This window comes from Narcine bancroftii, chromosome 1 (assembly GCF_036971445.1).
Source record: "Narcine bancroftii isolate sNarBan1 chromosome 1, sNarBan1.hap1, whole genome shotgun sequence".
Classification (NCBI taxonomy): domain Eukaryota; kingdom Metazoa; phylum Chordata; class Chondrichthyes; order Torpediniformes; family Narcinidae; genus Narcine; species Narcine bancroftii.
Window position 1 is genome coordinate 224502941 of NC_091469.1, and position 13209 is coordinate 224516149.

The 13209-nt window shown below is 51.9% G+C and overlaps 1 protein-coding gene across 7 annotated transcripts in view; it reads right to left on the reverse strand.

Moving 5' to 3' along the window:
* The window catches only part of LOC138739624 (endoplasmic reticulum aminopeptidase 1-like), a 104386-nt gene that overhangs the window by 62658 nt on the left and 28519 nt on the right, over positions 1–13209 (reverse strand). For all 7 annotated transcript variants that reach the window (XM_069892062.1, XM_069892053.1, XM_069892036.1 and 4 more), the window contains one exon: positions 1096–1216. In XM_069892062.1, the coding sequence (XP_069748163.1) occupies positions 1096–1216 (121 nt within the window). The remainder of the gene's footprint in view (positions 1–1095; positions 1217–13209) is intronic.

Below are 13209 nucleotides of genomic sequence, written 5' to 3' on the forward strand. Positions count from 1 at the left end.
GCAGTAGGATTAAAATCCATGGCCTGCACCTGAGTGCTTTAAAGGAAGTGGCAGAGGAGCCAGAATAAACCCATTGGTTGGAGTTTTTCCCAGAACAAACTGAAGGTAACTGCAGATTGGAAAATCGTAATTGAGACTTCAAAGTTCAAGAAGGAGAAACACAAAAAGGAGGTAACTATAGGTCTGTTCACTTAATATCTGTTGTTGAAAACATGTCTATAGGCAAGGCATTTAGATTAACTTTTTTTGTTACATTAACCTCAAATGATTTTACAAAAGGTAAATAATATTTGACTAATTTGTTCATTTTCCTTGAGGATGTGACCAGCAGAAACAACAGAAGAAACCTGAAAATGCAGCGATTATGGATCTTCAGAAGACATTTAGAAGGTATCACATAAAAGCCTGGAGCACAAGATAAGACCTTGTTAATGATTGCATAGAAGACAGAGAACTCAATTTTTTTTAGATTGAAAGGATATAATCAGTCAAAAACCCCGCTGGCCTTCAATCACTCATGATTTATATCAATGAACTGGATGAGGGGGTGGAATGAAAGGGAACCAAGTTTCCCAGCAGCAGCATTAAGTGAAAGGACATGATGCAGTGAAGTTATTTTGACTCTGCCTTTATGAAAGGTAAATCATGTTTGAATAATTTGTTAATTGCCTTTGAGGATGAGTGAAGCAAAGTCAATAAGGGTGAAGGGAAATTGCGTGCAGTGATTATGGATTTCCAGAAGACATTGAGAAGGTGCCACATCAAAAGCTTAAATTTTAAGGCTCCATTTAATGTGCATCCAACAAGAGACCACAGATGCTGGAATTGAGAGCATTAAACCATCTGCTGGAGAAACTCAGTGAGCTACAGTAGCACTATTAACAGTTACTCTGCTAATTTTAAGTGACCAGCACCTACATAATGTGTGTTACGTGGAAACATGAACTATTTTAATCTTCAAACACTTCGTCTCAAGAAACCTAAATGTTGTGTTTCAATCCTGAAACCTAAAAAACACACCATTACCTAAAAAAAATGCATCCTATATAACATCTAGAAAAAACAAAGTGTGTGAAATATTCATTACTTCTATACCTTGTTTCGGCAGTGGGTAGGGAATAGCAAAATATTCTTCATAAAAGTCTAAGAGTTTCACAGCTGCATCTAGTGCAAATAAAGTCTGGTTGATCTTGTCCGGAACGGAATACACAGAGACCTAGGAAGGAGAAAAATAACAGGCATTTCTGGACACACCAAAAGAAAATATTATATCAAAACTATATCATCACTCTAATTTGCAATTTTATGGTGTTTCTAATGTGGTAAAATGTCCCAGGGTGCTTGGCAATGAGGGAAAATTGAAATCACTGGTCACCTCAAATAGTCAGCTAAAATTATTCATTGTTAGATTATTACGAAAAAAATCTATCAAATAACTGGCCGATGTAAGCTGTACAGCCAATGTCGATTCTGATTTAATCATTCAGAATTAGAAGTCTGAACCATTCAATGCATTTTTGTGTCTTTGGTGACAAACTGGAATTAACACTCCCCCCATCAGGAGAGTTGTAGCATTACTGCACGTAATTCCAACAACCAAAGTTCAAGTTATGAACCTGCCAAGCAAATTTATCAGTCAGAGGGGCCACTGGACAAATGCAAAGAAGATGGGCCGCCTTGGTCAGCTCAGAAAGGAAACGAACAATCACAAACTATCTCCACGCATTTGTGCTGACATGATCACAATAGTGATTCAGAAGCCTGGATCCAGAGATACCAGCTGGGAGTTTATTTAAGGTAGTAGGATTGATAGATTGGCTTCAAGCCCACCATTCACCATTGTCCTTTTTGGAAGAGATTTATCTGTGTTCCCAGATCTTGTTCCACCACACTCCACAGTGCCCTACCATTTACTGGGCAAATCCTACCTTGGTTTGTACTTCCAGCACCTCACATTTGTCTGCATTAAATTCCATCTTCCATTTTGCAGCCCATTTTACCAGTTCTCCAGATCTTACTGCAAGTTTTGAAAGCCTTCCTCGCTGTCCACTGAACCCCAAATCTTAGTGTTATTTGTAAAATGGCTAATCAAATTTATGACTTAAACATCCAGATCGTTGATAGAGATAGACAAACAACGATGTCACTGATCTCTGAGGCACACCACTAGTTATAGGCCTCCAGTCAGAGAGGCAATCATGCACGGCACTCTTTGTCTTCCCCCACAAATCTAATGTCTAATCCAATTTATTACCTCATCCTAAATACTGAGTGTCTGAAACTTCTTGACCAACCTCGCATGTGGGACCTTGTCAAAGGCCTGACATGTAGATAACATCCACTGCCTTTCCTTCATCAACATTCCTGGCAACCTCCTGAAAAGATTGAATAGACATGATCTACAACACATAAAGCCATGTTGACTATCCCGAATTAGTCCTCATCTATCCAAATACATATATCCAGTCTCTATGAATACCTTTTAATAACTTGCCCACTACTGATGTCAAACTCACTGGCGTATGATTTCCTGGATTATTCATCAATCCTTCAGCACCTCACCCATGGCTAAGGTCATTTTGAATACCTCTGCGAGGGGCCCCTACAATTTTTGTGCTAACTTGGAAAATCTTGGAAAATGTATTGGGTCTGTGGCCTCACTGTTCTTCTGCCTCATTTCTATAGACTATGTCCATCTCACAAGTATACACAGATATCAAAATAAGATCTCCCCATCTCTTGTGGCTCAAAGTTCAAGTTGATTGTCAGAATACATACATGTCAACACATACAATCCAGAGATGCTTTTATTTCTGTGGGCCAAATTTGGGAATTTCTCTACCAGTAACCGTAAACATAAGACCATTAGATATGGGAACTGGAGTAGGCCATCAGACCTGTCACGCCTGCTCCACCAGTCAACTAAGATCATAGCTGATCGGCTCATCTCCACCTACCCTCCTTTTGCCCATGTCATTTAATTCCCCTATTATGTAAAAGTCTATCCAACTTTGTCTTAAATATATTTACTGAGGCAGCCTCCACTGTTTCAACGGGAAGAGAATTCCATAGATTCACCACTCTTTGGTAAAAGCAGTTCCTCCCCATCTCTATCCTAAATCAACTACGTCATTTAGTTCTAGTCTCACCTACCAGTGGAAACAATTTATCTACCTTAATCTTTTCTATGCCATTCATAATTTTACACATTTCTTTAAGGTCCCCCACTCATTTTTTCTAAATTCCAGTGAGTATAGTCACAGACGATTCACCTCTTCTCATAGGCTAGCTCCCTCATCTCTGGAATCAACCTGGTGAACCTCCTCTGCACCATCTCTAAAGCTTTCCCCAAGTGATGAGAACTGAAATGCATCTAGTTCTCCAGATGCGGCCTCACCAGTAACCTGTACTGGTGCAGCATAACCTCCCTGCCCCTAAATTCAATCCTTCTAGCAATGTAGACCATCATTCCATTTGCCTTTTTGATCTCCTGCTGCACCTGTACACCAACCTTATGCGATTCATATACAAGCACTCCCAAGTCCTTCTGCACAGTGACATGTTGCAATTGCTTGCCATTTGAATAATAATCTGATCTTCCATTTTTCCTTCCAACCTCTCATTTACCAACATTGTTCTCCATCTGCTAAACCCTTGCCCACCCTCTTAACCTCTCTATATTTCTCTGAAGACTCTCCATATCCTCTGCACAATCTGATTTTCCCTTCAATTTGGCATCAACTATAAACTTAGATATACTACACACTGCCCTCCCCCATCCATGTCGTTTATGTATATTGTGAACAGTTGTAGGCCCAGCACTGACCGCTGCAGCACCCCACTCACCACTGATTGCCAACTAGAAAAACACCACTGCACCCCAACTCTCTGCTTTCTATTGCTTAACTAATCCTCTATCCATGCTAATCCATCGCCCCCATGCATACTCATCAGAAACTGTAAACAAACTGTGAAAATGTAGATGCAAATATAAATATAGTGATAAATAACAAGCATTGGAGTCCTTAAGTGAGTCTAGTTATCCCCTATTCAAGAGTCTGACAATTGAGAGGTAGTAACTATTCCTCAACCTGGTGGTACTAATTCTGTGGCAACTGAACCTCCTTTCTGATGGAAGCAGCGAAAACCGAGCAGGTGCGGATTCTTGATCATTGATGCTGCTCTCTGCCGGCACGTTCCAACTCGATATTCTGAATGATGAGGCAATGTACTAATGGGCTGCGTCCATTAGCTTTTGTAGGGCTTTCCGCTCGTAGATATAGGTGGCCCCATACCAGGCCATGATGCAGTCAGTTCTTCCCTGCTGCACGTCTGTAGACATTTTCCAATCGCAAATCTCCACAAACTCTTGAGGAAGTAAAGGCGCCGGCATGCTTTCTTCATGATGACATTAGTATGTTGGGTCCAGGAAGTCCTTTAAGATAGTGACTACCAGGAAGTTAATCACCCTTTCCACCTTTGCTGCCCCAATATTTTCAGAATCGTACACCTCTCATTTTCCCTTCAAAAGACTACAATCAGTTCTTTTATCTAGTTGACTTTGAGTGAGAGGTGGTTGTTGATACACCATTCATCCAGGCTTTCAATCTCCCTCCTATATACTGATTCAATGGCCCCTCTCATACAGTCCACTACTACATAAGTAAACTTGTATATGTTGTTGGAGTACTTAGCCATGGTTATCGAGCAAGTAGAGTGGGAGGCTAAGTGTGCATCCCTGTGCTGCTCCAGTGCTGATGGATATTGTAGAGGTGGTTTTGCCAATCTGAACAGACTGGCGTCTAGAGGTGAGGAAATCAAGGATCCAATTGCACAATGGGGTACTGATCTTGAAGTTAATCGACACAAGTTTTCAGTGCACAGCCACGTACTTTGTGCGGACCAGATGCTTTCCTTGGATTCACTCTCCTGAAGGCAGCCTGAATGTCATCTACAGATACTGCCAGTAAACACTACTCAGGAACTGTGGGAGTGCGCAATAGTTCCCACTTGAAGAGGCTCTGATAGCTCAGTTGTTAGAGCACTGGTCTTGTAAGCCAGGGGTCGTGAGTTTGTTCCTCGCTGGGGCCTCATTTCTGTGAGGCCTTACAGCAGACAAGGTTAAAGAATTTCATATTATAGTGTAAATTATGTACATGGCAATAATGGAACCTTTACCTTGTTCTGGTGGTCAAAGTGAGTATAGAAGGCATTAAGCTCCTCTGGAAGTGAAGCTTTGCTGTTGCCCATAGCTTTATAGCAGGTTTTTGGAAACTATCGCACTATGAACCACATCAACAACCATATGTAAAATGTGTTTCAATAAATATACACAGTGACATTTTCTCTCTTTTCTCCCTCCCTCCCCTCCTTCCCACCCCCCTCTAAAACCAATAATATTAAACATATAATACAAGAAAACAACATCTCACACAAAAGAAATACAAAAATTAAGAAAGGTGTGTCATCTATTTTTGAACAATAACTCTTAAGCATGCTTATTTTCTTATCTCTTTAGGAGATGGAGGTCTAAAGCCAGCATTTTCTGTCATATTTCATATACATTGTTCGAACAAATTTGGGAACCATATATTTGTCTTTTAAATTATACGTAATCTTTTCCAATTTATTCATTTCCACATACCATTGTTGTATTTTCAGACTCCCTTCCATTTTCCAAGTAGTCATTATACATTTTTTTTGCTACTGCTAGGGCTATCATAATTAATCTTTTTTGGGGCTTTATCCAATTTGAGTCCTAGTTCTTTACCTCTTATATTATTTAAAAGAAAGATTTCTGGATTTTTTGGTATATTGTTTTTTGTAATTTTGCTTAATGTTTGACAGAGCTCTTCCCAAAAAGTATTCACTTTTGTGCATGCCCAAATTGCATGTATTGTTGTTCCAATTTCTTGTTTACAGAGCTTTATAACAGGTTGAGCGCTGCCACAGAACTCCTCAACTCCCTATTTAACCTTTCCCTACAACTCAGTGCTTCCAAGCTCCAGCAACATCCTTGTAAATTTTATCTGCACTATCTGTACATGTGCAAGTCTTGAAATGACAACATTGTCATTCCCAAATAAATGCATCCCATTTTGAATTTCAATCATCCTGCATAATACAAGATAGTCAGTGATCAAAATAATCACAAATATTCCTTTTCCCACTATTTAACCATAAGAGAAAAGGAAAATTTAAAAAAATCAAATTCAGCACAAGACTGCAGAAATGAGTATTTGATTACTTGGGCATTATTAGTCAATTTCACTTCCAGTATTGATGCCATAGGTGCTCTGTGGTTAGTAAGGAAGCCAAACCACAGCTCACAAGCCACATGTAATGTTCAGCTTGCAATAATATGTTGGCTGTTGGAGATACCCATGCTCTCGAAGACAAACTGGGACCCTTTGAATCCTTGCAGCCAGTCCGGGGGTCCTGCGACAGTCACAGCTTGGGCTGCGTGACAAGGAGAAGGACTAGGGGCTGGGCACTGGAGAAATTGCCCCTCCAGAGGAGCAGAGCCAGCAGCACATGTTGGAGAGGGGGGGGGTTTCTCCTCACTCAGCCCACACCACAGAAGAGAGTAGCAGTAGGAGGGTCAGACAACGATGAGGGTCCTCTGCAGGGAGCAGCCGCAGAAGTCGGGAAGCCAGGGCTGAGCCAGGAGAGCACTGATGAAGCATGGGCTGCCCAGAAGTAGGGTGTCTGTCAAGACACTCTGGCAGAGGGGGAAACAAGATGACGGAGACAGGGAAGAGAGGCTGGAGGGTGTCCGCAATGAAGACCTCAACCAAGCACCAAGCCAGGACAGAGCTGGAGCTGGCAGCAGCAGTGAAGCTCCACTGACAGGATGGGTAAGCCCTGGCCCCACCAGATGAAGAGTCATACAAGGCAGTGCAGAGGTTAGACTGCTCCATACCCCAGCCTCTGCTCCCAGCAGCAACTCCCCCATCCCACTAATGACTGGGAAGAGGGGAGCAGAGGATGGAACAGGGAGGAGCAGAGCTGTGCCCCCCCACCCCCCCCAGCCTCACCCTGTTCCGGAGGCAACTTTGCATCGGGTCGCTTCCTGCATTGTGCGCTCAGCTGTGGATGGGGCAATGGTGCAGGTATCTACAGAGACCAGTGGCAGCAGTGTTCCCAAAGAGAACACTTCAGAAACAGGAGCAGAAGTCCAATAATGTATCTACCAAAGTGTAATGACATAGAGATTCTAATAAGAAAGGGAAATGCAAAGAAATTTATTTTGGCAATTTATCATTTACTTCAAGTGGAGACCACTAAACTGGGGATTCAAAAATCTAGACAAAGATGAGAGGCAGACTTAAATGTAATAATAGATTAGAAGAATTGGGCTGATTCATGTAAAGACTATATGACTAATACAATAAATGCAAGATATAGATGGCTACAATATAATGTTTTTACATCAACTATATCTCACACCAGAAGGCCACTCCGATATAAAACCTACGACCCAAGGACCTCGCTGCCACGTCCCAGCTTGCTTGGCCACGGCACACGAACCATGGGTGTAAAGGGTGGGGCCAGTACTGCGCGCACTGCACTCCACCTAAAAGCTCCTTTGCGCAGGCCCGAGGACAGGTCCACGTCCTCCCCCTCCACGCCCTCCCCCTCCACGCCCTCCCCCTCCACGCCCTCCCCCTCCACGCCCTCCCCCTCCACGCCCTCCCCCTCCACGCCCTCCCCCTCCACGCCCTCCCCCTCCACGCCCTCCCCCTCCACGCCCTCCCCCTCCACGCCCTCCCCCTCCACGCCCTCCCCCTCCACGCCCTCCCCCTCCACGCCCTCCCCCTCCACGCCCTCCCCCTCCACGCCCTCCCCCTCCACGCCCTCCCCCTCCACGCCCTCCCCCTCCACGCCCTCCCCCTCCACGCCCTCCCCCTCCACGCCCTCCCCCTCCACGCCCTCCCCCTCCACGCCCTCCCCCTCCACGCCCTCCCCCTCCACGCCCTCCCCCTCCACGCCCTCCCCCTCCACGCCCTCCCCCTCCACGCCCTCCCCCTCCACGCCCTCCCCCTCCACGCCCTCCCCCTCCACGCCCTCCCCCTCCACGCCCTCCCCCTCCACGCCCTCCCCCTCCACGCCCTCCCCCTCCACGCCCTCCCCCTCCACGCCCTCCCCCTCCACGCCCTCCCCCTCCACGCCCTCCCCCTCCACGCCCTCCCCCTCCACGCCCTCCCCCTCCACGCCCTCCCCCTCCACGCCCTCCCCCTCCACGCCCTCCCCCTCCACGCCCTCCCCCTCCACGCCCTCCCCCTCCACGCCCTCCCCCTCCACGCCCTCCCCCTCCACGCCCTCCCCCTCCACGCCCTCCCCCTCCACGCCCTCCCCCTCCACGCCCTCCCCCTCCACGCCCTCCCCCTCCACGCCCTCCCCCTCCACGCCCTCCCCCTCCACGCCCTCCCCCTCCACGCCCTCCCCCTCCACGCCCTCCCCCTCCACGCCCTCCCCCTCCACGCCCTCCCCCTCCACGCCCTCCCCCTCCACGCCCTCCCCCTCCACGCCCTCCCCCTCCACGCCCTCCCCCTCCACGCCCTCCCCCTCCACGCCCTCCCCCTCCACGCCCTCCCCCTCCACGCCCTCCCCCTCCACGCCCTCCCCCTCCACGCCCTCCCCCTCCACGCCCTCCCCCTCCACGCCCTCCCCCTCCACGCCCTCCCCCTCCACGCCCTCCCCCTCCACGCCCTCCCCCTCCACGCCCTCCCCCTCCACGCCCTCCCCCTCCACGCCCTCCCCCTCCACGCCCTCCCCCTCCACGCCCTCCCCCTCCACGCCCTCCCCCTCCACGCCCTCCCCCTCCACGCCCTCCCCCTCCACGCCCTCCCCCTCCACGCCCTCCCCCTCCACGCCCTCCCCCTCCACGCCCTCCCCCTCCACGCCCTCCCCCTCCACGCCCTCCCCCTCCACGCCCTCCCCCTCCACGCCCTCCCCCTCCACGCCCTCCCCCTCCACGCCCTCCCCCTCCACGCCCTCCCCCTCCACGCCCTCCCCCTCCACGCCCTCCCCCTCCACGCCCTCCCCCTCCACGCCCTCCCCCTCCACGCCCTCCCCCTCCACGCCCTCCCCCTCCACGCCCTCCCCCTCCACGCCCTCCCCCTCCACGCCCTCCCCCTCCACGCCCTCCCCCTCCACGCCCTCCCCCTCCACGCCCTCCCCCTCCACGCCCTCCCCCTCCACGCCCTCCCCCTCCACGCCCTCCCCCTCCACGCCCTCCCCCTCCACGCCCTCCCCCTCCACGCCCTCCCCCTCCACGCCCTCCCCCTCCACGCCCTCCCCCTCCACGCCCTCCCCCTCCACGCCCTCCCCCTCCACGCCCTCCCCCTCCACGCCCTCCCCCTCCACGCCCTCCCCCTCCACGCCCTCCCCCTCCACGCCCTCCCCCTCCACGCCCTCCCCCTCCACGCCCTCCCCCTCCACGCCCTCCCCCTCCACGCCCTCCCCCTCCACGCCCTCCCCCTCCACGCCCTCCCCCTCCACGCCCTCCCCCTCCACGCCCTCCCCCTCCACGCCCTCCCCCTCCACGCCCTCCCCCTCCACGCCCTCCCCCTCCACGCCCTCCCCCTCCACGCCCTCCCCCTCCACGCCCTCCCCCTCCACGCCCTCCCCCTCCACGCCCTCCCCCTCCACGCCCTCCCCCTCCACGCCCTCCCCCTCCACGCCCTCCCCCTCCACGCCCTCCCCCTCCACGCCCTCCCCCTCCACGCCCTCCCCCTCCACGCCCTCCCCCTCCACGCCCTCCCCCTCCACGCCCTCCCCCTCCACGCCCTCCCCCTCCACGCCCTCCCCCTCCACGCCCTCCCCCTCCACGCCCTCCCCCTCCACGCCCTCCCCCTCCACGCCCTCCCCCTCCACGCCCTCCCCCTCCACGCCCTCCCCCTCCACGCCCTCCCCCTCCACGCCCTCCCCCTCCACGCCCTCCCCCTCCACGCCCTCCCCCTCCACGCCCTCCCCCTCCACGCCCTCCCCCTCCACGCCCTCCCCCTCCACGCCCTCCCCCTCCACGCCCTCCCCCTCCACGCCCTCCCCCTCCACGCCCTCCCCCTCCACGTCCTCCCCCTCCACGTCCTCCCCCTCCACGTCCTCCCCCTCCACGTCCTCCCCCTCCACGTCCTCCCCCTCCACGTCCTCCCCCTCCACGTCCTCCCCCTCCACGTCCTCCCCCTCCACGTCCTCCCCCTCCACGTCCTCCCCCTCCACGTCCTCCCCCTCCACGTCCTCCCCCTCCACGTCCTCCCCCTCCACGTCCTCCCCCTCCACGTCCTCCCCCTCCACGTCCTCCCCCTCCACGTCCTCCCCCTCCACGTCCTCCCCCTCAAAAGATGCTCACAAACTCAAGCTAGCATGCTGGAACATCAGAACCATGCTAGACAAGGCTGACAGCCACCGACCTGAACGTCGGTCTGCCCTCATTGCACATGAACTCCTCAGACTTGACATCGACATAGCCGCTCTCAGTGAAGTCCGCCTGGCAGATGTAGGCAGCCTCCAAGAACGCGGCGCGGGCTACACACTCTACTGGTCTGGCAAGCCTTCGGATGAATGACGCCTATCTGGTGTAGGCTTCATGGTCAAGAGCTTCATTGCCTCCAAACTCGAAAACCTTCCGACAGGCCTCTCGGACAGAATCATGTCCATGCGACTCCCCCTTCAAAACAAGCGTCACATCACCCTCATCAGTGTCTATGCTCCAACCCTCCAGGCGGAACCAGCAGAAAAGGACAAGTTCTACACCGACCTACGCAACCTCATCCAACGCACCCCTACAGCCGACAAGGTTGTCATCCTGGGCGACTTCAACGCTCGTGTCGGCAAAGACTCAGAAACCTGGCCAGGAATCCTGGGCAAGCATGGCGTCGGCAAGTGCAACAACAATGGGCGCCTCCTGTTGGAGCTCTGCGCAGAACAGCGGCTTGTCATTACAAACACCCTTTTTCAGCAGAGGGACAGCCTTAAGACCACCTGGATGCATCCCCGATCCAAACACTGGCACCTCCTGGACTACATCCTGGTGCGAGAAAGTGACAAACGAGATGTGCTCCCCACCAGGGTCATGCCGAGCGCGGAATGCCACACTGACCACCGGCTGGTTCGCTGCAAGCTCAACCTTCACTTCAAACCAAAGCCCAGGAACAATAAAGCCCCCAGAAAGAGGTTCAATGTTGGAAACCTGCAGTCAGACGAAGCGAGAAGAAACTTCCAGGCAAACCTCAAAGCAAAGCTCGACGATGCAATCCGCCTCACGGACCCGTCCCCTGAAACCCTCTGGGATCAGTTGAAGACTACCATACTGCAAACCACTGAAGAGGTACTGGGCTTCTCCTCCAGGAAAAACAAGGACTGGTTTGACGAAAACAGCCAGGAAATCCAGGAGCTGCTGGCAAAGAAGCGAGCTGCCCACCAGGCTCACCTTACAAAGCCGTCCTGTCCAGAGAAGAAACAAGCCTTCCGTCGCGCATGCAGCCATCTTCAGCGCAAACTCCGGGAGATCCAAAATGAGTGGTGGACTAGCCTCGCCAAACGAACCCAGCTCAGCGCGGACATTGGCGACTTCAGGGGTTTCTACGAGGCTCTAAAGGCTGTGTACGGCCCCTCACCCCAAGTCCAAAGCCCGCTGCGCAGCTCAGACGGCAAAGTCCTCCTCAGCGACAAGATCTCCATCCTCAACCGATGGTCAGAACACTTCCAATCTCTTTTCAGTGCCAACCGCTCAGTCCAAGATTCCGCCCTGCTCCAGCTCCCTCAACAGCCCCTAAGGCTAGAGCTGGATGAGGTTCCCACCCTGGATGAGACATATAAGGCAATCGAACAACTGAAAAGTGGCAAAGCAGCAGGTATGGATGGAATCCCCCCAGAAGTCTGGAAGGCTGGCGGCAAAACTCTGCATGCCAAACTGCATGAGTTTTTCAAGCTTTGTTGGGACCAAGGTAAACTGCCTCAGGATCTTCGTGATGCCACCATCATCACTCTGTACAAAAACAAAGGCGAGAAATCAGACTGCTCAAACTACAGGGGAATCACGTTGCTCTCCATTGCAGGCAAAATCTTCGCTAGGATTCTACTAAATAGAATAATACTTAGTGTCGCCGAGAATATTCTCCCAGAATCACAGTGCGGCTTTCGCGCAAACAGAGGAACTACTGACATGGTCTTTGCCCTCAGACAGCTCCAAGAAAAGTGCAGAGAACAAAACAAAGGACTCTACATCACCTTTGTTGACCTCACCAAAGCCTTCGACACCGTGAGCAGGAAAGGGCTTTGGCAAATACTAGAGCGCATCGGATGTCCCCCAAAGTTCCTCAACATGATTATCCAACTGCACGAAAACCAACAAGGTCGGGTCAGATACAGCAATGAGCTCTCTGAACCCTTCTCCATTAACAATGGCGTGAAGCAAGGCTGTGTTCTCGCACCAACCCTCTTTTCAATCTTCTTCAGCATGATGCTGAACCAAGCCATGAAAGACCCCAACAATGAAGACGCTGTTTACATCCGGTACCGCACGGATGGCAGTCTCTTCAATCTGAGGCGCCTGAAAGCTCACACCAAGACACAAGAGAAACTTGTCCGTGAACTACTCTTTGCAGACGATGCCGCTTTAGTTGCCCATTCAGAGCCAGCTCTTCAGCGCTTGACGTCCTGCTTTGCGGAAACTGCTAAAATGTTTGGCCTGGAAGTCAGCCTGAAGAAAACTGAGGTCCTCCATCAGCCAGCTCCCCACCATGACTACCAGCCCCCCCACATCTCCATCGGGCACACAAAACTCAAAACGGTCAACCAGTTTACCTATCTCGGCTGCACCATTTCATCAGATGCAAGGATCGACAATGAGATAGACAACAGACTCGCCAAGGCAAATAGCGCCTTTGGAAGACTACACAAAAGAGTCTGGAAAAACAACCAACTGAAAAACCTCACAAAGATAAGCGTATACAGAGCCGTTGTCATACCCACACTCGTGTTCGGCTCCGAATCATGGGTCCTCTACCGGCACCACCTACGGCTCCTAGAACGCTTCCACCAGCGTTGTCTCCGCTCCATCCTCAACATCCATTGGAGCGCTTACATCCCTAACGTCGAAGTACTCGAGATGGCAGAGGTCGACAGCATCGAGCCCACGCTGCTGAAGATCCAGCTGCGCTGGATGGGTCACGTCTCCAGAATGGAGGACCATCGCCTTCCCAA